Here is a 19,728-nt window from a genome sequence, read left to right on the forward strand (position 1 = left end):
GCTTTGGTGGGAATGAACAGGCTGTCTGTGATCACATTCACTCAGTGACTCTCACTTAGCCGAGCCCTGGTGAATGAGGATTAAGTTCAGAGCAGCAACAGGTGCCATTGGCACAGACCTGGAGCAGGAGCATGGGCCCGTCTTGGTGAGCAAAGAGCAAGTTCTGATGAGTAAGAAGAAAAAGCACTTGTTAGTCCCAGAGGAGTTAAGAGCCCAGTTAGCCATATGTAAGCTGTCACCTCAGAAGGGAGATTTGGGATTTCAAAATCAATGCCTACATTTAAAAGACTCTTGATTACAGACTGAACTTGAAGCCATTCATTTTGGCTCAAGTCTGATGAAGTTTTCAACATAAATCTGGAAATGCATATGAGCAGTATGAACTGCATGAATCGAAGAGTCACCAACCTTGATTTGGACACAAACACCCACCACTGCTCTCAGTATAACAGGGTTTGGACAGTTTGGGAGTTTGTCACCTCAGAGACATTGAGAGGTCTTCAACCAAGAGTCACTGCATTTGCAGTCCTAGAGTAGACAACGCTGTTGTTGACCCTAATCAGAATAGGCATGCCACCACTCAGAGCTGTCTGACCCATTGCATGTTAACTCACAGAAGGTTGGCAGGCAGTCTTTGGTAGATCTGACTTGGCATGACCATGTCTGGCATGGACTATTTGAAATGACATGCACATTTTAAAGGGCAAAGAAACCAAGAACACAAACAGGATACTTTTTTTACTGTTTTAGGAAAATATATCAGTAAAAAAAACTGAATCCTTGTAGAGTAGATAGTACCAGAAAAGACAGAGATGTGATCTCTGGCAAAATTACCATTTAAAGACAATGAAAAAGGATAACATTTGTTATGCGATTAAGTTGTGACGTATAATCCGCTCAACAAACTGCTTCCCATTATCATCCATTAACAAATTGTGGAAAGGCCAAGAGGCCAGCTTGGACAGAAATGTTTCTATATCTGTTTTAGAGAATGGTTATTCATGATGATTGCTGATGGATGCTTTAACTGAGGCTCATGTTGCTTTTATTTTAACGGTAAAATCAGACAACGATTAAGTGTCACCTTGGCACTTGCCTGTGTATTTTGTTTGTTTGTTATTTTGTTGCTTGTCTGTTTGAGAGGCCTGACTGCTATGTTCACAGCAAACTTGAAAAAAAGGAAATATTAAGCCATGGTTTAACTGCTTAATATTTTTAATATCAACTTCAGGTAAACAAGAGTCTTTGTTTACCTGAAATGTGCACTTTATAATTTTATTTTGTACCGCCCTGTTTGGCAATGTTGTTTTTCAATAAAATAAAACATTTGCATAAAGCAAGCCAATCCACTTTCCATGTTGATAGAGCATTAAAACCCCCAAAAAATTGTGGAGAAAAAATTAATGAAGGGACATTAAGAATAGATACAAATTTGCGATTAATCGCGATTAATTTTGAGTTAACAATGACCTCAGACAACCAAACATGTATAGGCAATAGTCTTATCAACATAGCGAACTTAGCTAAATGTTAGCTGTTTAACATTTAGCTCTTTGATTAATGATGGCGCCGCGAATGGCTGCCACGTGGTTGCGATGATGAGTCTGCATATAGGCGGGAAGTTGAGCAGCTGGCCCTTTGGTGTGGTCGCAACAATCTAGAGCTGAACACGCTTACAACCGTGGAGATGACAGTGGTCTTCGGGAGGAGCCCCCCAGCACTGCACCCCCTCACCATACTCAACAGTACTGTGTTGGCTGTGGAATCCTTCAGGTTTCTGGGATCCACAATCTCCCTCAACATGAAGTGGGAACCCAACATCAATAAAATCATCAAGAAGGCCCAGCAGAAGTTGTACTTCCTGCGCCAGCTTGGGAAGCACAACCTGCCTCAAGAGCTGCTGATCCTGTTTTACACTGCAGTAATCGAGTCTGTTCTGTGCACATCAATAACTGACTGGTTTGAATCGGCCACCAAACTGGATAAGAACAGACTCCAACGGCCAGCCAGGTCTGAAGGAAAAATCATCGATGCCAACCTGCCCACCATCCAAGACCTGTACACCTCCAGGGTCAGGAAACGGGCAGGAAAGATCACTGCAGACCTCGCACCCTGGACACAACCTTTTCAAACCCCTCCCCTCTGGTAGGCGCTACAGATCTCTGTTCACCCAAACCTCCAGACACAAAAACAGTTTCTTCCCCCTTGCCGTCTCACTACGGAACAGCCAACCCACTGTGGCACTGTGCAATAACCCTGGATCTTTATAATAACCACTGTAAAAATACTCCCGAAGTTATATTATATTGTAATTATATTATATGTATATATGTATTATATATTATATGTATAACTGTGAATTCTATGTAAGCAGACTGAGAGCCACTTCACCATGTCAAATTCCTTGTTAGTGCAATTTACTTGGCCAATAAAAACCTGATTCTGATTCTAAGGTGGAATCCAAAAAAATATAAAGCCACTGGTGGACTGATCTAACAGCAACCTAAATACATAAATGACCCACATTTCACCATTTAGTGACGATATGAGGGATGAAACTCATTTCCAAGTTATGTGTGGTCAACTGACTAATGATGTATATTCTGTGATGGGCAATAATGTCCCAATTTTGGACATAAAGAACAAGCTTATAAAATTGTAGGGAATTTATTTGCCCTTCAGCAAATGTAGATATTTCTATAGAGTAGTGGTTTTACCAAATTCTCCCTAGAAAAGGGACGACTGCAAACAACATTATATAAGGCCTGTCATTGTAAATAGCTCCTTTGTTTGATCAGCCAAGAAAAACACCAACTCCCACCATCTTTAAAATCGTAAGAAAAGTGAAGTTCAATTCTATCTGGTGCAAACTGCTGATCTGCTACATAATTCAGTGAGCAGTGGATACACTCATGTATAGGAATAGAGAAGAACCATAGTTTAAAATGCAGTAACAAAGAAGAGGGCAAGTGGTGAAGAATATTAAAATTAAGCGTACACTTAAACTGATCATCTTTTTTTAGGTGGCTAAAAAGGCATTCTTTGATGCTGGCTAATTCCACAGATGTACCGAACTGGGAGCACGTCCTCATAAATCTACGGCAGAAAATAACCAAACTATGGATAAGGACCAAATACAACCCAACTTCAAATTATCCAAACTATACCTTTAATTCAATTATCATCTGTAAGAGAACTGTGTAAGAGTACATTGGAGTCATATCCCTGCCCTCATGTGAGGTGAAAAAGACACATTTAATGAGGGCAGAATTCGGATGATACAGTATGTATGCAGCATATTATTCAGCTATTTCCAACAAATCAGAACAAACCATTTACTAGTTTATGAAATCTAAATTTGAATGCCTCTGGCATTTTTACACTGTTGGTTCACTTATGGAAGACCTGAGAGAATTTGGTGGTCAAGGTCACTGTGACCGCTCAAAATACATTTGTACGTTTGTCTTGTGAATAAGATGTTGAAGGAACCCATTATGGAAATGTCTTCAAATTTGAATTGGTTATATCTTGGACTCAAATATTCACCGATTAGAGTTTGGTGGTCAAAGGTCAACAGCCAAGATCACAGTGGCCTCAAAAAGCATGTTTTGGCCTCTTGAATGTTATATCTCAAGACGGCCATGAGGGTATTTCTTCAAATGTAAAGTCCCTGTATATTCCTGTAATGTTAAACGGGACATTTTAACCACAGGGCTACAGCTTGCACAGTCACTTGTTTGTCCTGACTCACCCTCTGGTCTGTACTGGGCAAAGATGGTCACCACCTGTCCCGCTCCTTTCAGTGCCGCTGCTGCTTGTTCATGGGTGGCCCCTCGTAGGTCGATGCCATTTACCTGTTTTAACAAGGTAAACAATTCACAGGATTATTGTTATGGAAATTTATTTGACAAAGTACATTGAGTGCTCATCACACCAGAACAAGTACAATGTATTCTTTAAACTGAACAACCTATGCATTTTAATTAATTTTTTGTGCCTCCAGGCCAGTTACAGCTTTAGCCAGAAGCATTCACTTTTCACATTGTCTGTCCAACTGTTTTATCAATGAGATAAAAGTGTAATAAGAAATGATACTTATATATCCAAAAGGTCAAAGGTCAGCTCTTGTGTGATATCATAAAATTCTGCAATTATGTTTCTTGCCATTATTTAACACCACACAACTCAGGAACAAGAAGGCAGGTTGTGACAATATTTCCTGGAGATTGACTGGTTTAATGTGGGCATACAACTGTGAAATAGTAATCCTAAATTTTAATTTTATTTTGTGCTTATTTATCCTTTTCACTATCAAATTTCCAGATATTATGATGAGAATCACACTTTCTTTGTGAATGGATGCATCCAAACACAAACACAAGTGTTCCCCTACGTCGCATTATTGCAAGAGTTGCTGTACAAACCAGATCTATATTCCAACAGAGGGAAATCAGAGAGGGTCATCCACTAACCAGAAGGTGAGTGGTTCAATCCCAGACTCCTACATTCTGTCCCTAGGCAGGATACTGAAGCCCTTATTGCTTCTGAAGACTGTGCTGGGAGGGTTGGTATAAAAAAGAAAAGGCACGGCATATAGAAGTGCTGTATGCATGTGTGTGTAAATGGGTGAAAGTGACTTGTACTGTGAAGAGCTTTGAGTAGTCGATGAGACCCGAATAGAGGTATATTAATACAGTCAATTCACCATTCACCATTACATGCCTCTGTGTTGTTTGTGAGTACAGGCAACTGAACACTCGCAACAGACTAAAGAGCCCAAGTGTAAATTCAAAGAGCCACAGAATAGGAACATGGCGTGTGTATAGACTGATGAGTGTGTGCTCAATAGGTGGGAGGAGACAGGTCAAGTTATTGTTAGACTTCAAATCCAGGCCACTGTTGGAATGCTAACTGGCTGCCTTCACCAAGGCAGAGCGTGGTGCTGATTGGATGCAAGTGAACAGCCAGATAGTGCCATGCTGATTCGATTTTCTTGGCTCTACAATACCACAACACTAAAGTGGTATAAGAAAGTGTAATTTGTTGAACTGAGTGACATCAGTGTGGGAGGCCAGCTATTACAATTAGCGTTGATGAGGGAGAACAATAACTTCCTGCGTGCTACTGTCCACAGTGTAAACTGTTCATTACCTCAGTCAATCATCATACCCTGATTATTGTTACTTGTTACTTACAGGAGGAGTAAAAGCTGCTGCTTTAACTCTGACGAGTGATTATCAGAATTATTACACTGTTTGTTGGACCCATTGAAAGTGATTGTAACCACCCTACCTCACAGTTTCCTCTCATAACAAAAGACTGTCACTTTTAAACTGGGAGTATTCTTTCTATAACTGGGGCATCTTTTTAAAGAGAAATCATGTTAATCACAGGATTTATTCTTAGAAGCACAAATAAGGTCTGTTACGCTAAACTCTTCCAGGGACTGAATCAGAGAACAAATATAGTAGATAGTATTGGAAAATCATAGCTGTCATATTCTTAAACCAGTCAGTCAATCTGGTTGGTATCATCTTAATTTTTGAATGTTACTGTGAGCATGTCTGATTGTATCATGTGATGTCAAGGTGCCATTTTACGTAAGGAAAGGCTGCCCAGATGAAGTACAAAATCTTACATATGAAGAAAAAAACATGTTATATGAGGACTTCACTAAAGGTCATCAAATATTTCCTTCACACACCAAGACATCTAGAAACAATTTAACAAGTTAAACAATATCGCTGACTCTAAAGCTCTTTGAGGAAACATAAAAAACTGACTAAACTGTTTTTCAGTAATTACATTTCAGGACTGTTTTCTTCTTTGAATGCCCATTTGCTGACTTTGCATATTTGAGTCTGTTTTACATACAGTACTATCTCACCTATAACTTTTGAGATGATGACCCCTGGCCATTAATCTGATCCAAGACCCAAACATATTTAATTAACAGTGTTTGTGTATATACAAGTAACAAAAGTAGTAAAACCTCAAATTTACTTAAAGCATTAATTGCTTACCCAAATTGTCGCAGATTAATTTTAAATAGTTGATTAATCAACAAATTGTTTCAGTTCCAAAATGGCATATGTCTGTGATACGCAGGCCAGAGTGGATTGTTGTTATACTATATATACTATTATGAACCACAGATATACTACACCTCTGTCATAATACTGGAGAAATTCAGGGATAGAAAAGTAAAAGACCAGGTTGTCCTTGAAACAGAATCTGGGCCAGTTACAGGAGTCCACTGTTTGGAAATTAGATCTATACCTGCAGTGATGGAAACTTTAGTTAAGATAGATTTTATTTCCATATAAAGACTTTTTATCACCAGGTAAGCAGATCTGTAATCTATAATTAGTTTGAGCTGTCGTACATTGCTTCTCCAAATCCAGTCAGTAATATGTGAGGCTATTTACTTCTTCGAAACTGTGTGTTGTGCTGAGGTGGTTATTGTGCACTCACCGATAAGATCTGGTCGCCTCGCCGCAGCTCTCCACTCAGATCAGCGGGCCCTCCGGCCAGGATGAAGGAAACAAAGATTCCCTCGCCATCCTCGCCACCCACAATATTGAAGCCGAGGCCTGTGGAGCCTTTGTGGAGCACGACCTTCCTGGGATCCCTGTACAAACAGTTCAGATAGTACATCAACTCAGGGGAGTCCGTGGGTCTCAACATCTTAAGTTCAGTAGGACAGAGAAGTGGACAACGATCGCACGGTGCGCTGATGGAAGCCTCAGTGATGCTTTTCTCAGGAAACAGAGCTCAAAGACTGCTGGAGCTCCACTGGGGGATGGTGCTCTACTTCACTTGTCCCCAATTCAGTTCTGACGGAGAGGGAACCTCATTGCTTTCTCACCCTCACACACAGGGTCTCTGTTTTTCTCTCTCTTACTCATGCCAGATAAATGCATGATTTGTGTACATCACACATCAAATGATGCATCAAGGCGAATGAAAATAAACATACTTCAGGGCCACACACTCATTGCACCCCAGATGTAAATGTTTTGTAGTTTAGCACGGAGTCTGTGTATACATTGTACATGGAGCAACAGCGGTAAGAGAGCAACCTACTGAATGATGCCAGGAGTGATTCTTTAGGACTGATATCTACTAAACAGAAATCAGAAGATCTCAGAAGTTGCTATTTGATACTTAAAAGTGTTTCAGAGGGCGACCAAGCACAATATGATTATTAATGTAGTAGCAATACACTGCCATCTATTGGTGAATGAACTGAACATCATCTTCAGGCACAAATGAACATCAACTTCAGGCATGAAGAAGCACAGTAATTGATGGTAGTGCGCACTAGAGCTCCTTTTCCTCAAGCCTTTGTAGATTCAAAACTGTTTTCAAAACAAGAATGTTTCCTCTACTTCAGTATCTCATTTAGATAGATATCAAACCTCATATCCAGAAACACTTCAACACTTAAGAGTTTCTGTCTTAAACACACACTTCTCCAACAAGCCAAACATTTTATGCTAAACTGGGAGATATTTCTTAGTCTAATGAATGTAAACATTCATCTACACCAGGGATGCCAGGGTTACGGGCCGCGGACCGGAACCGGCCCGACTGTACGTCACATATGGCCCGCGGGTGTTAAGGGGAGAATATATTTGAATTCTCGGTGGAATTTGTCAGTTGGTCTGTTGCTGCTGCCCTGTACATTAGAATGACATTCAACCATCCTTCTGGCAAAACCTTGACTAAAACATCTTATGGATACAGAGCACTTCATTTTGTCTGTTATAAGAGGAGAAAATTAGAAGGCAGCAGAAAGCTCCTGTCCTCCTGGTGGATGAAGGAACCAGTCAAGCTAAGAGCAGTAGAGACTTCATAGGCAGAGAATGTCTCTTTTCCATGTGTATATTGTTCCTAGACCGCTGTCTGTGATAACCGATCATCGCAGACAGGCGTTTGGTGCATTTTAATCAACCCCCTACGGTGAATGCATTATTAATCGTGGACCATTCTAAATATGAATTATAAGTTAGGAAGAGATGAGATACTACAAAGTTAACTATAGTAGTACAACAAAATTTACTCTGAGCTCCTTTGTTTGTCCGAAATTGTCTTCTGAGTTGCAAAAAAAGATTCTTCATGTAGTTTTATATTTCATTTCAATTAGCAGAGCCATTTTAGCCAGATGATGAGGCCATAGTCCTCATTATAGCATTGAACATTCATCCTAATATAGCTATCAAATGGAATAGCTAAATTCATAGCTTTGAAATATATTAGTAATAAATATAATAAAGAACAAAAATGTTGTTTTTTTATATATGACCAACTCGTCGTTTGTTTAGATTAATTAAACCTCACTGCATTCAAGCTGGTTTGGAGTGTAGGTGACATGTGGTGAGGCAGCACGGTGAGACGAGCATGGCACTAAAAAGACTTGAGGACAATGATTCTTTGGTCCTAATAAATATGCCTTTAGCAACAACATGGAATGAAAATACAAAATTACTGTCACAAAACACAAGCCTACAAGTGTCTGACAATGTTCTTTCATCTGACAGTTTAAAAAGTCAACCTAGAAATGAATGTTATTTGTATACTACAAACAGTTAATAGTTGTTTTGAAGGCAATAAACAGTTTTTTTTTTCAATGTGATACATGTGACAGATGATTGGTTGTAGAATTATCCTATTGTTCGTATTTTTCTTTACAATTTTACATCCCTATCAATCCGATGTCCTTGTAAAAAGATTTTTATGCTAGTCAAAAACCCACTCACATCCACCAACATCTGGCTTTAGTCTGAGCGCCTCAGTTTTTGGTGCATTTGTGATGTCAAACATGACGCATGAAGGAAAAGAAAATAAAGGCAAACTACTCTGGTAATGGAAAAGAAGTCAATAGGCCATGGGTTTGCATGTGTTTAAAAAAACACTTACCTGCAATTTCGTTGTAATAGAGGTATAAAATGTAACATCTATCTGTTCATCCAGCACATTGAAATTACTATTCATAATAATGAATAACCGTTCACAAAAGGTTCAACTACTACTGCTACATCACTACTACTATATACTGATTTCACTCTATAAACAGCCCCCCAAACAATTACAGTCAGATATGAGCAAGATGCAAGGTGTGTGAATAAATGAGTTCATCAAATATTATGTTACCGAAACAAATAATTCTAATGAAATCCCAGAAAGTTGAATCTTTAAACTGAATATCAGAGTGGAACTGTGATAACCCCAGGCTAAAAATATTTATTTCTATTTAGTTGCTTTATCTTGCATTAAAAAGCTAAATTATCCACTGAGACGTTTAAAGGTTGATGCTCATCTAATTTAATGCCACAGTTCATTTTAAGCTCAGCTAGGATTTGACAAGGGCTCACCTCGGCTGCTGAATGACTCAGTCTTCTAGCTGTCATTCAGGCTCCTTATTTCATGACCCTTCAGTGCACCCTTGGTTGCCCACAGTCTCAGAAATGTGAGTTCTCTTTATTGGATCAGTCACAGGAAATATGTGCTTATACCCCATTTTTGAAGTAGCAATGTTACCATGGTAAAGACAATCTGGTTATCAGCAGGAATTGGTTTCACAATAAAAGTGTTTTGTTTTATTTGTATAAGCAGAACAATAAACGTATGCTCAGACATGGCAGGCAGCTACTTGTTCTAACAAACACATTCAATAACTAACAAAATCACTCAATACATGACAATTATTCTATTTCAAACTATATTTTTTATGAATGCATGTTTAAGCACAGAGAGATCATACAGTATGTGGTTAGTGTTAGATGGTAGTAAAAGATTAAAGGTTAGGTTTGTATGAATGAAGTTAGTAAGAGCATCTAAATACAACAAACAAGGTCACTTGTTACCAGGTCACATGCAACAGGACCAACCACGAGTGAGGGTGCAGTCCATTTATCTGACATGGCCTCTGCTTCTCCACCTCTCAGCTCCTTCTTGCATCTTTACAGTAAGAGGATGAAGGGACTGCATTTACCAAACAGGATGTGAAAGAACAGCATCTCAACTGCTATATGACTGACAGTTTGAAGGTAAATCACCTTAAGTCATATGACTGCTGTTCCAACACTGACTAGAGATCTACTGTTGTGTAAGGATGCACGACAAATAACACAAATAAGAAATAGTATCTCCTAATTAAGGTTGTTTGTGAAAATCTGCAAGTATGGTTTGTTACAGCCTGTTTAGGCTCAGGCTGATATCCTCTATATTCCTCCAGGGTCCATTCTCGGGCAGCTTCTATATAACATCAATATCATCCACCTTATGGATATTATAATGATACATCTCTGATCTTTTTGAACGATACGATGCCTGCAGACCCATTAAGTCATATTGCTTTACTGTTCTCAGAATCTGAAAGTGTCAGCTCATTTACATCTGGCCTTAAAAATCAATTTTCTGATGCAATATACCCGTAAATGACATACATAACCACTTTAACTATTTATTCAGTTATTTACGTTTATTTTTTACATTGTCTTTCAAATTCTATTTTATTGTTTAATGTCTTATATCAAATGTTTTAATTATCCAACAACTATGTAAAACCCTCGAATTGCCTGGGGCCTGAATGGTGCTAATAATCATCTTGCCTTAAATACAGTAATAATAATATCAGTATTGCTGTAATGGTGCTGATCCACAGCAGCTGGCACTTAATGCTATTTTCCATCAGATCAGCTCCACATTAAAGTGGGTGCTGCCATAAGGTATAAGTCTCTCCTATTAGACACATGGAAAGAACTGGAAGATTTGACTATGGAATTATTGGAAGAAGCTGAATTACCTGAATGGAAAGCACCTAATGGTTATGCTCCATTCAAAGAAGCACATTGACTGCATATTGTAATTTCCTTCTTGTGTATCACTTCCCTTTGTAATGATAGTGAATATTACTCAAAACCTACAGCCAGAGGTGTGGCACAGCTGCTTCACATGACTGAATCCTTACACGCCATGATAGCTTTTTTGTGACTGGGATTGAGATCCGCTGTCTGTCCTACAAACCAAACTTTGATTGAAGTAAAATTGTAAAAAAAAAGAAACATGCTACAGCGGAGTCCTGAAGAGAGAGACAGAGAGAGAGAGAACACTCAAAAGAAGTGCAGAAAGACATGTTGCTATGGGCTTGTAGGAGGGTGCAAGCAACCGAATTCATGAGAAAATATGGGAATATGGCATGCCATCTACACAATGGGATGGGATGGGACGGGACACAGTGGCGGAGTGCAGAGAGGTGGTGGTGAGAAGTACCTGTGGATGTCCGAGTCAGGGAACAGGCCTAAGTGATAGTTTGGGAGGGGGGCAGAGTGTAGGAGACTTTTGTCGCACTCCACTGGGGAATAGTGTCGGGGGGAGGGAGCTTTGTCACATAGTTTGTTCACAGTGCTGTAAACTGGCTCAGGATTCCTACAGTGGAGTGAGAGACAAGAGCAGAGGTTAGTGTCCAAGGACCGAGGTGGGGGTGAACTGACCAGGATACAGACACGTGACAATGAGGCATAATGACGAAGGACAGGAGGATAAAAAATAAATAAAGAAGCATTGGATGTGGTGGAGGTGGAGGAGTCACTGGTACATGAACAAGTCACCACCATTCTTTATTGGTCACAGAGCCACAACAGGACTGAGTGTGATGGAGTGAGCAAGGCTGTGCTTTATTGCTCATCAATTCAAGTCTTTCATTATTAATAATATAATATCATATGATAATAATGTAATATAGTGTTTGTGTGTTCTTTCTCAGATGTGATATAGTCTTGCTTTAAATAGATTATGAGATACAGTGATTTATTGGAAACACTTTTTAAGAACAAACTTGAAATGTCTAATGTGAACAGTGAGTAATCTGTTTTCTACAAGCAAGCATGATATTTAAAAACTCATTATTCATTGATGACTGAAATTTGAAAGTTGATCTCTGAGAAGAATCAAGAAAGATAGAAGATTCTTCAGAATATTTACAAACTATTTGGTCAGGCAAAAACAAACTGAAAAGATGTCATGCTTAAAAGCCGCTTTGATGACAGGTGCATGGTCGATTGATTCAGCTGATGAAAAACAGCTGATGGCTGATATGTGATCCTGATATTATTTTTTAAATGTTGCATTTCATAATTTTTTTTAATAATAGAGACAAATTAGCATAAATTCCTGTACTTGAAGGAACATTTATTTAATGTTTAATTGTAATACACTTGTGTGTTACACTGCCAAAGGCTGTAAAATAAAAAATGTGTATTGTCTCCATTTGCTAACATAGATCTGTACTCTTTTTCTTATTTTTTATAATATGTCCACAATATATAAAAACAACTTTTACTTTAATGCCTGCAGACTGTTTTCAGTTTTGTGATTGTTAATCAACCAATACCGATTATCTGAAATGCCAGATACCAGCCGGATTCATCAGCTGTGAGTTTAATCTGTGCAACTCGTGAAATTAACAACAATCCCTTGCAAGAAAAAAAATATACTGTCACAAACATGCAAGTGCATGCAGTAGGTGACACATTAAATACCTCACCTCAACTGGAAGTGCTGGGAATCAAACCTGTGACCCTCCCCATCATCTAGTGAAGGATTTCTAATAAGATGGAAAGAGTTAACTTTTGATAACCAACCACTGAAAACCTTCCTATCAGGAAATGCTGCAATCTATTTAAATGTACTGTACTATTTCTATTAAACATAACACTTGGAGGTGTGTTACACACAACAAACCAAGACAACTGAAAACAGAAAAAGAAATAACCTTGAAATAGTGATGTGAATGTTGCATGCCAGAGATTTGTCATCGACCACATCATCACAGAACATTATCTTGTGCATTATGTTCGCTCTTACACAGTATGCCCGCATGGAGATGCAGAGCTGATCTGCTGAGAATGCATCGCATATTCATATTGTTCGCTCAACATTGAGTAAACTCTGTGTTTGCATCCCTGCTGTTTGTTAGCCGACGTGAAATCAAGTGGGTTTACTGGAGCAAGCAAGAGTCATTTATACATAATGTGTGTGTGTGTAAGTCTAGTGAGATTGTAATGTGAGTCTTGTAGTCGTTCTACTGAAGACAAATAAGAGTAGATGGCTGTTCAGACACTGTGTCGGATTTCTATACAAACAAACACTTAAGCATGACGAGTTTCACATGGACTGGTGATTGTGGCATGACGTCACTGTTTGGCCTGCCTAACATATTGCAGCACGACAACAACAACAACAACAACAACACTGCAATACAGCTCTCTCTCTCTCTCTCTCTCTCTCTCTCTCTCTCAGAAACTCTGTCCCTTCTTGCCGACTTATTACAGAATATGAGTATCCACTTTGTACTATCCACACATACATACATACATGCATACACAGTGTTACACTTTAGGTCAGCACGATAATCTCAGAGGCTATTAGTGATGCACCTTCTGCAAGAGCAAACACTAAACCTCTTATCTCCGAAGAGAATGGAGGACTAATCCTTCACTGAACAAAGCTTAACACTGGGGCCCTTCAGTTATCCTCTGAAACAAGCTTTTGTTCTCACTCTGCTGCAATACTTGCTAAATGCAATATGACAACACAGCATAAATCTCAGCACAGCACTCTACAATGGCGTAATCTAACATTCCTTTATCAAATGCTGTGACATACGAAATAGACCAGCTGAGATGGCCACTCACACCATACCTTCCATGTGACAAGCTGCACAAGGAGCATCCACCTGTGGAAACATTTGCTGACCAGACAAACAAAAGCTTAACGCTTAGATGTGACTGGATCAGTTATTTAGCCCACCCCGAGCCTTATGGCAGCTTGCTTTGGGATTAGGTGTTAGGGTAGCTGAGGTGGGGCCTTGCTAATGATTGGCTGTGATTCTGTCCTAGAAGACATGTTAAGCTTTCTGCTGTTTGGACTGGGAGCCGCTGACGAAAGAGGTAGAAAGATACAGCAGGCAAGGTAAAGAGACAGAGGGATTAAACAGAACTGGAGCATTCAGAGATTGTGCACTTCGAGAGCCTGATTTAGTTTCCACTTCCACTGCTAACTAAGAATACAAAAGATTAAAGCTTTTATTCTTATTGAATATTTCTACAAAAATATGAATACCAACATTAATGATCCTTTAGAGCTTTGTGGGACTGTACACTCTTACAGCTGTCCAACATGCTGTACTGCATAGTTTCTAAGTTCTCATATCTGGTTTATGCCACGGGTTAATAAGCTTTACACACACACACACACACACACACAAAAACACCACTGATCGGTGTGCAGTTTCACTTTTAAGTTTTTTTTGTTGCACCACCTCTGGAGTTGCTCCTAACGAGTGTGGCTTATCTCTACAGATGTGGCAGAGAGATTCCAAACAGACACACCTATTTCCAACAATGGGTGTGTGCCATGATTCAGCTTAAGTCATATGAAAATCCATAAGAAAACCCAGACGAAACAGCAAGATGACCTCTGATGCCGTCCCACAGTATTAGGCAAGAGGGGCAGATCCCCTTTTACAACAAAAGCCTTTCTAAAGAACAGCTTGAGCCACCAACAATAAAAACACTACAGAACTATGGCTCTGTTATGTTGAATTGACGCTAGTGACAATGGCCCTAAACAACAAGAAATCATAAAGAAGACATTCAGTTGAAAAAAAAACACAGCATAACATAAATGCTGGACTTCAGCAGACCAGTGGTTTCCAAAGAGCTGTTTCTGTGGGCTCTGTATTTCATAAATATGTGATTGACTCAATGTGATGAGAATATAATGTTCTAGACCCTTGTTGGTGATCAAGGGGGCATTTTTATCCACCCAGAACTTTTTTTTGAGGGGGTATCTTTGAAAAACACTGTACAGAGACACAGACTTTGGGATTAGTAAGATTATACAAAAATAGCGAGTGATCTTTTCAAATTGCAACATAAATCCCCTTGGAGTTGTGATTGCTTTTTGAATTTGAACACAAACACAAATCAGTCGGGATGAGGAGGAGACAGGAGGAGACAGGAGTAGCAGGATAGACAACGCATCTACCTGTAGTTCTAGTTGTCTGGTAGGAGGTAATTACCGTAAGAAGGAAAAACCATCCAACCTGTTTATATCCTCTTCCCCCAGTAAGTGCTTAGGAAGGGGGGAATAACTCCCCGGGGAGATGGGGGGGAGACCGGACTTGTACTCCAGAGTTCCACTGTTGATGGGGGAAGAGATGTGATTTTCCATGGCTGGAGAGAAAGCTGTGGGGTAGAGTGAGAAGGAGTAAAATAAATTAGTTTGGGATTAATGTCTGCATTTATATCAAAGTTTTCTTTAACATAAAAAACATACTTTTATCAAGAATAAATAATAAAGTTTGTAAACAAAAGTCTGACTGTTCAGCTTTTGTTCAAATATATTTAATATGTGAATTTTACAGTAAAGATAAAGGGAGGGTAATAAAACCTCAAGTTTGAGAATTCTACACGTTCACAGGAATGTGTTATTCCAAGTAAATGGAAGAGGCAGACTGTTGTTGTAGCGTTTTGGTGGGTTTAACAATACATTTACAGTAATGTTCAGTGTTGGGTGCTTCTCATCTCCCCAGTGGAGAGATTCATGCTGTACAACATCAGGAGAATACGCCCCCTTCTCACTCAGAAGGCGGTGCAGGTTCTGGTCCAGGCTTTGATCATCTCACGTCTAGATTACTGTAACTCGCTCCTGGCAGGTCTACCTGCTACTGCCATCCGACCTTTGCAGCTCATCCAGAATGCAGCAGCTCGACTGGTTTTTAACCAACCTAAATTCACTCACACTACTCCTCTCCTCCGCTCCCTTCACTGGTTACCAGTGGCTGCTCGCATCCGGTTCAAAACACTAGTACTTGCGTACCATGCTGTGAACGGATCCGGTCCAGTCTACATCCAGGACATGGTCAAACGTTACACCCCACCCCGTTCACTCCGCTCTGCTTCGGCCAATCAGCTCGTTGCTCCCTCACTGCGAGCTAAACAATCATCAAAAACACGACTGTTTTCCGTCCTGGCTCCTAAATGGTGGAATGAGCTCCCCATTGACATCCGGACATCAGAAAGTCTACACATCTTCCGCCGAAAACTAAAAACATACCTCTTCCGACTTTACCTTGAATGAAAAAAAAAAAAAAAAAAAAAAAAAAAAAAAACACTAACAACTTTTTGAAACTAACACTTTACTAGCACTTACATGGCACTTACTTATAGCACTTTGTAGTTTTGCTTTATTTGAAGAAATTGTATTTTCTTGATTCTTGTCGTCCTTGGTATGTACCCTCGGGTTTGAATGCACTTATTGTAAGTCGCTTTGGATAAAAGCGTCAGCTAAATGAAATGTAATGTAATGTAATGTAATGTGCTCATAAATCCATAGTACACTAGCAATGAGTTCAAAGGAAATAGATCATTCGATTTAAATCCATTAAGTGGCTAAAAGACATCACATGTGCTCTGTGTCTGCCTAGGTAAGAATAGTATGTGAGCAATAGCAACTTTAAAAAGTGATGGTAAATCTGGATTGTGTGAACTGAGATTTGAATCATGGAGCTTGAACTTAAGTTTTTGCAAACAAAGTTGATTCCCAGTCATGCTCTGAGATATGGTTTCTGCTACAACTCTCTCTTCAACATAGTCAAACTTTTCTAAAGACAGATGACAAATACACTCATAAATACAAGAGACGATAACTTACAGTGTGTGATATCAGGAGGCCCATAGGGATCTGATAGGTAGACATTGGTGGGCTTGCCCACCTTAACGTAGACCACGTCCGACGTGTTCTTCAAAATGGTCACAGCCTCTTCATGAGACACTTCCTCCAGACTGTAATTGTTCACCTGTCAAGACAACGAGAAGTCTTTGTGTGTTTAGTTAGTCCTGTTGTCCTGTGATCCCTTCCTGCTCACTTCAGCCTAGCTGTTCCCTGCCTCCAGGGGACTGGATTATGACTGATGGGAAGAACACGACAGTAGGAAGGTAATTAAATTAAGCTTGCTGTTAAAGCACTCAGCCACTAGGCTTCTACATTGTTGCTTTCATTTATTTTGAATGTTTACAGCCGCAAACACACTGACAAGTTAATGTCCCACAGAAAGTATTACCTTATGTAAAGGATTATCATTAGCCTCAGTGGAGACAGTCTGTCTTGACAGGATACAGATATTATCGTTTATTTTACAGAAATTCCTTTAATTGTACTGATCATTGTACTGACTTTAATTTTGTTATCATGGAAAAAACAGTAGCATGGTGGCTTCCACTATACCAATACAACTACACAAATGCTTTACCAGTGCCCTTGCATTTTTTAATTCAACTCTCACAGTTGAATTCTCAAAACATGAGTGTGTCTTTCCATATCGCATCTCTTCAACAATGTCTCCTCCACAAATTGTAGTGGCAAGGAAAATAATGCTGTGTTTTCTCCACAAGCACTTTAATCTCAGTTTGATTAACTCACAAAACCTTTTCCCAGAGTTTTGGAGAGTTAAGGTGCGCTTTAGTAAACTTCATGCTTCGGTTTGTTTTGGTAATCAGCAGTTTACTCCATGATATTGAGCTATGGACACTGCTCCATGCTCAGTGTGTGGTAGACTCATGAAAAGAGATGTTACCAAGCTCCAGTCCTTTTAGCCTGTTTCTCTTTTTACTCTCAATGATCATTCTGCGTTGAGCTTCCATTTACTTTTGTAGATGTCATTGGCAAAGGAGTTCACATACTCTGTTCAGCCTACACAGTCATGTATGGATGCTGTATTCAAGAACAAACTGTGTGATTACAGTAGATTCATAATCGTCAACAAGGTGAAGATCTAAGGAGGATCTTGATTTTAGGAGAATTTAAATTATGTCCAGCATAAAGATGTGTAATTGCATTTTTTCTTGCCACTGTGGCATGACATGTCATAATCTTATATGATATTCAATCAGTACATTTGGTTGCATAATTTATGGAACTGGAAACAGCCTTTGTTTCAAAACCATCTTCCAAAGGCTAAGAATGGGACTCATGTGACATTGTTGGCATACCAGGTACCCACCATTAACAATCTGTCTCCAACTTGTAGTCGCCCATCCTTCTGTGCTGCTCCACCTTCAATGATTTTGGTGACATATATGCTGTTGTCACCAGGGATGTGCTGGTTTCCAACTCCACCTGCAATACTGAAGCCAAGCCCTGTGTGTGTGTTTGTGTACATAGAAGTAGCTGGTTAGTGTCTGGGTTATGTGTCTGATAGACATTAGGCATGCGGCAAAAACACAATTACAAGTGGACATGCATCATGACATACCAGCATATTAATCCACATATCTTTTATAATTAGACCGTTTTTATGTTCATATGTTAGCCACCTGCTTTAGTGCTTTCTTTGTGTTTTGAAAAGCTTTAAATGTGATCTAGGAATGTTTAGTTGTGATATGAACAGTGTTGGTCAAGTTACTTCTAAAAAGTAATTAGTTACAGTTGCAAATTACTTCTTCCAAAAAGTAATTGAGTTAGTAACTCAGTTACCACATTGTTAGAGTAATTAGTTACTCAGCAAAGTAACTGTGGCGTTATTTTTCATGTTTTATAACGCTGTTACGTTCTGTAACATCTTTAACGTCAAAAATGTATATATCAACTGATTGAAGAATAAAAACACTATATACAGTATTTTAGAACATTTGGTATTTATTTGAACTCAATAGATTGCAGCCTGCCATATGATGCATAGAATTAAAACATATAAAAATAAATAATGATGTGTTGAATGTGTGTAAATAGCGTGTTTATGTTTACGGGGCCGCCATGGTTTGCGGGCTCGAGCACGGGGATATGTGGGATTGATGTGGGTTTTGTTTAAATACACTTATAATACGCAACCTTTTTGTGTCGAATTCGTTTATATTTATATTTATTTAATTAGGGGTTAGACCGATAACAAGGTCATCGGTCCAACCAGGGATCTTTCGTTTATAATAACTTGGTCGGGCAGCGCGCAAGGTACACAGCGGGTCGAGTCCGCCCGTGTCCTTCAAATTAAAAGCGTAGAGCATTTCCCCTGGGGTTTGAACAGGGTGATTTGTTACAACGTCACGCTTCATTCAACCAAATTGTAGTAACGCGCCACTTTACATTATCAATAAGGATAACGGCGTTGTAACGATGACAAAAGTAATTAATTAGATTACTCCGTTACTGAAAAAGAACTCCGTTAGTAACGCCGTTATACTTAAACGCCGTTACTCCCAACACTTGATATGAATGACTTCCCTCACAGGGAACTTTCCATTGCAGAAATAGATTCCCTTGCAACATTGCGTGAGCATGTATGTGTGTGTTTGTGTGTGTGTGTGTGTGTGTGTGTGTGTGTGTGTGTGTGTTTGAGCACACCTTTTGGTCCTTTGATGAGTTTGATCTCAATGATGGTCTCTAACATTGGCCTCCGGCGCCGTACATATAGTCGGACAATAGAACCGGCAACCTTCAGGGCCTCTACTGCCTTACTGTGAGAAACCTCAGACACGTCTGTATCATTCACCCGCAGGATGCAGTCGTTTACTCTGGAAAAGAAACAGGGAAGAATTGGCTTGATCATGATAATTCAAAATAAAGATCAAGGCTGCACTCACATTTCATTCTCTAAAAACTGACAGCATGTTTTAGTGTGACGGGAGCGTTTACAAGGCAGATGTACAGCAGCATTAGAAAACA

At 39.4% G+C, this 19,728-nt stretch overlaps 1 protein-coding gene across 4 annotated transcripts in view; it reads right to left on the reverse strand.

Annotated features, from left to right (window-relative positions):
• The window catches only part of dlg2 (discs, large homolog 2 (Drosophila)), a 133,987-nt gene that overhangs the window by 21,101 nt on the left and 93,158 nt on the right, over nucleotides 1-19,728 (reverse strand). For 2 of the 4 annotated variants that reach the window (XM_062405441.1, XM_062405440.1), the window contains exons 9-14: nucleotides 19,408-19,577; nucleotides 18,071-18,207; nucleotides 16,723-16,867; nucleotides 15,113-15,254; nucleotides 6,475-6,631; nucleotides 3,752-3,854 (exon numbers count right to left, since the gene is read on the reverse strand). In XM_062405441.1, coding sequence (XP_062261425.1) covers nucleotides 3,752-3,854; nucleotides 6,475-6,631; nucleotides 15,113-15,254; nucleotides 16,723-16,867; nucleotides 18,071-18,207; nucleotides 19,408-19,577 — 854 coding nt within the window. Of the gene's footprint in view, nucleotides 1-118; nucleotides 164-3,751; nucleotides 3,855-6,474; nucleotides 6,632-11,277; nucleotides 11,434-15,112; nucleotides 15,255-16,722; nucleotides 16,868-18,070; nucleotides 18,208-19,407; nucleotides 19,578-19,728 lie in introns of all 4 variants that reach the window. The other 2 variants (XM_062405437.1, XM_062405439.1) reach the window with 2 other exon arrangements.

This window comes from Platichthys flesus, chromosome 15 (genome assembly GCF_949316205.1).
Source record: "Platichthys flesus chromosome 15, fPlaFle2.1, whole genome shotgun sequence".
In the NCBI taxonomy this organism is placed as follows: Eukaryota; Metazoa; Chordata; class Actinopteri; order Pleuronectiformes; family Pleuronectidae; genus Platichthys; species Platichthys flesus.